The following is a 3,208-nucleotide window of genomic DNA, read 5'->3' as shown; positions in this document are numbered from 1 at the left end:
ATTACCTTATAGCAGTAACAAGACCGCTCGGTCATGAACGCAATCTTGCACTCGTCCATCGGATGCATCCTGATCTGGTTATAGCCTGAGAATGCATCCAAGAAACTCATAAGCTGGCATCCCGATGCGCTATCCACCAAGGCGTCTATGCTGGGTAGGGGATAGGAGTCCTTGGGGCATGCCTTGTTCAGATCAGTGAAATCCACGCACATCCTCCACTTGCCGTTCGACTTCTTCACCAGTACCACATTGGCCAGCCACTCTGGGTACTGGATTTCTCTGATGTGCCCCGCGGTCAAGAGTTTGCGGGTCTCTTCGTGGATTACCTGCCTCCTCTCCTCATTAAACTTCCTCCTCCTCTGGCGCATCGGTCGGACTTGGGGGTCCATTGCAAGACGATGGCAGAGGAAGTCTGGGTCAATGCCTGGCATGTCAAAGGCTGACCACGCAAACGCGTCCAGATGCCTCTCAATCACCCCGACGATCTGCCGTTGCGTGTCATCGCTGAGCGATCCCCCCTGCTTAAACTTCTTTCCCTGGATCTCCGTCTCCACCCACCCCTCAGCAGGGTGGGACCTTCTTTCACTGGCGGTTACCGCCCTCGCGATCCCTGACTCGCGAGGCGTGATCATGCTTTCTTTCTCAGCTTCTGCTTGGGCCACCCCCGAGCCCCCCAGCGCTGCTTCCTCCATCTCCAGATCACCTTGTGTACCTCTTACCACCTCCACCTCCGATCGCCTCTCGCCCGCACCCGGCGGTGGTGTCGAGGTGACATGGCACACACTCCTCTGCTGCTTGAGGCTGTTCTCATAGCAACCCCTAGCTTCCTTCTGGTCTGACTAGATGGTGATCACTACCCCCTCCATCGACGGCAGCTTCAACTTCATGTGCCTCGTCGACGGTACAACACCCAACCTGTTGAGCGTCGGTCTTCCCAACAGTATGTTGTAGGTAGATGGGGCATTGAACACTAGGTACTTGATCTTCTCGGTGCGAGCCACGGCCCCATCCGTGAACGTGGTTCTCAGCTCGATGTAGCCTCGCACCTCCACCTGCTCCCCTGCGAAGCCATATAAGCACCCCGGGTATGGCCTCAGATGATCAAGGGGCAACTGCAGCTTGTTGAATGTCGGCAAGAACATCACGTCCGCCGAGCTTCCCTGGTCCACAAGGACCCTGTGCACCTTTCTCCCTGCCGTGACAAGGGAGATAACTATAAGATCGTTGTCGTGAGGCACAACGTCATGGAGATCTGCCTTGGTGAAGGTAATGTCAACATCGGGGGAATGATCTTCTTCCACCGAGTCGACAGCCATCACCGAGCGCGCGTACCTCTTCCTCTGAGAGGTCGTACACCCTCCCCCTGCACCGGCACCTCGTGCTGCGGATCTTCCGCTGGTGGCCCCGACGCCCGATCACCTTGCGTCTCCCGCAAGTAATCGCTCAGAAAGCCACTTTTCACCAACTCCGCGCGCCAAACAAGTGTGGAGTGAGTGGCCATAAGCCTGGTGAAACTCACACCACACGTTCTTCTTCCGTCCCAACACCTTGTCAGTCTTCTCCGGTGCTCGCAAACGTGCCGCTATGGCTGGAATGGCGATCAACTCCGCAAATTCCACCACGAAGTCGAATCTGGGGGGCTCGTTGCTCTCCCTCGCGCGCCCCCTGCCCTGGTCCCTCTTAGGCTCGTAAGGGCGAGGCTTCCCCTGGGCCTTCTTTCCTTCTTTGGCCTCATGCACCCTCATCGGCTGCTGAGACCTACTCGGTCCTGCGCGCGACTTGGTCGGGATCGCACTCCCCCTCTTCTCGAAAACCGCTGTTTCTGCTACGATGTGCGCCACAGCACGATGCCTAATCTTTGCGAAGGTGCTGGGGCGATTCCTGATCAAAGATTCACTGAAAGGGCCCGCCAGAACCCCTTTCTTGAACGCGTGCACCAGCATATCTTCATCTTTGCTGGGCAGCCTCACTACCTGAGCCCCAAAACAGCTAAGGTAGTCCCGGAGGGACTCACCTTGGTTCTGGCGCACGTCGAACAGGTCATACGACACCACTAGGGGTGCCCTGTTCACGATATACTGCTCCATGAACAACTTCGAGAACTGCTGAAACGAAGTGATGTGGCCATCTGGTAGGCTCATGAACCACTCCAAAGCAATCCCGCTCTGGGTGCTCATGAACAGTTTGCAATACACTACATCTGAGCTCCCAGAGAGCATCATCTGGGTGTGAAACGCTGTCAGATGCGTCTCCGGGTCCTCCACCCCTGTAAACGAGGCTTTCACCCCCACCAAGTTTGGTGGCACCACTGCACTCGTGATCTCGGATGTGAAAGGCATGGGGAAAGTCCTGGGGGGAGACGGTGGCGGCGACACTCCTTGCTCCGCCACCCGCTCCTTCAGCGCTTGCAATGTCTTGCGCAGTTCTTCGTTCACTTGATTCAACTCTTCATTCCTTCCTTGCGATGCAACCAAGTCCTCTTGCATCCTTTCTTGCTCCATTCTTGATGCAGCCACATCATCTTGCAGCGCTCGCATGATTTCCAAGACTTGCGCCATTGTCACAGCTCCTTCTTCAGCTGATGGCGCGGGTGAAGTTTGCCTTGTCTTCCTCATTTTCTCAGCAAAGAATCTCAAGAACAAACGAAATCTAGAAGCAAAATGGATGGGATCACAAATTCACACGGCCCCCACGGTGGGCGCCAAATCATCTTGCAGGTGATTCGATCGTCGAAGGACTCGCCACGTCAAACCCTATCTTCCGCAAATACGTTCCAAGCACTCCCCAAAGAATTCCAAGCGAACCTGTGAAACACAACAAACGACGCCTCTAGCGGCCGATTGCACTCCGACGCTCAAGTCAGCCACGCGAAACCACCAAAGAACTAAGTACTAGGAATCTCAGCGAGACTCGTGTGCACTCTGTGATTCTCTCTTTCTCTCTGTGTGTAAAACTAGTAATTATCAAGAATGAATTTTACCTCCCACCGGTTGACCAGGGTCGTCTTTATGCGTGGCTTGTCCTCGCGAGCTAGGGCACCTTCGTTTTGCTTCGTCTGTGAGTACCTGAAAAGAAAAGGACAAAGGGGCGCCCTCGCGGCCGTTTGCACTCCGACGATCAAGTTAGCTAGCGAGAAACATGAAAGGGACACACCTCCGTATCAGAACACCGTGAACGGATGCTCTAAAGGTGGTCAAATAACTGAGTA

General features: G+C 55.0%; 1 protein-coding gene across 1 annotated transcript; it reads right to left on the bottom strand.

The window, feature by feature from the left end:
• Positions 1-1,415: 1,415 nt before the first annotated feature.
• LOC137825127 (uncharacterized) lies at positions 1,416-2,558 on the bottom strand. The gene has a single exon (XM_068630800.2). It carries the CDS (start codon positions 2,556-2,558, stop codon positions 1,416-1,418), a length of 1,143 nt encoding a protein of 380 aa, XP_068486901.2.
• Between the last annotated feature and the right edge of the window lie 650 nt (positions 2,559-3,208).

The sequence above is a fragment of the Phaseolus vulgaris genome, chromosome 8 (genome assembly GCF_051622355.1).
Source record: "Phaseolus vulgaris cultivar YP4 chromosome 8, ASM5162235v1, whole genome shotgun sequence".
Taxonomy (NCBI): domain Eukaryota; kingdom Viridiplantae; phylum Streptophyta; class Magnoliopsida; order Fabales; family Fabaceae; genus Phaseolus; species Phaseolus vulgaris.
The sequence above is the reverse complement of the archived record's forward strand: the minus strand, read 5'-3'. Positions and strand labels throughout refer to the sequence as shown.

Coding starts and splice junctions, on each gene's coding strand:
- LOC137825127 (XM_068630800.2), bottom strand. CDS start 2,558: ATGGCGCAAGTCTTGGAAATCATGCGAGCGCTGCAAGATGATGTGGCT.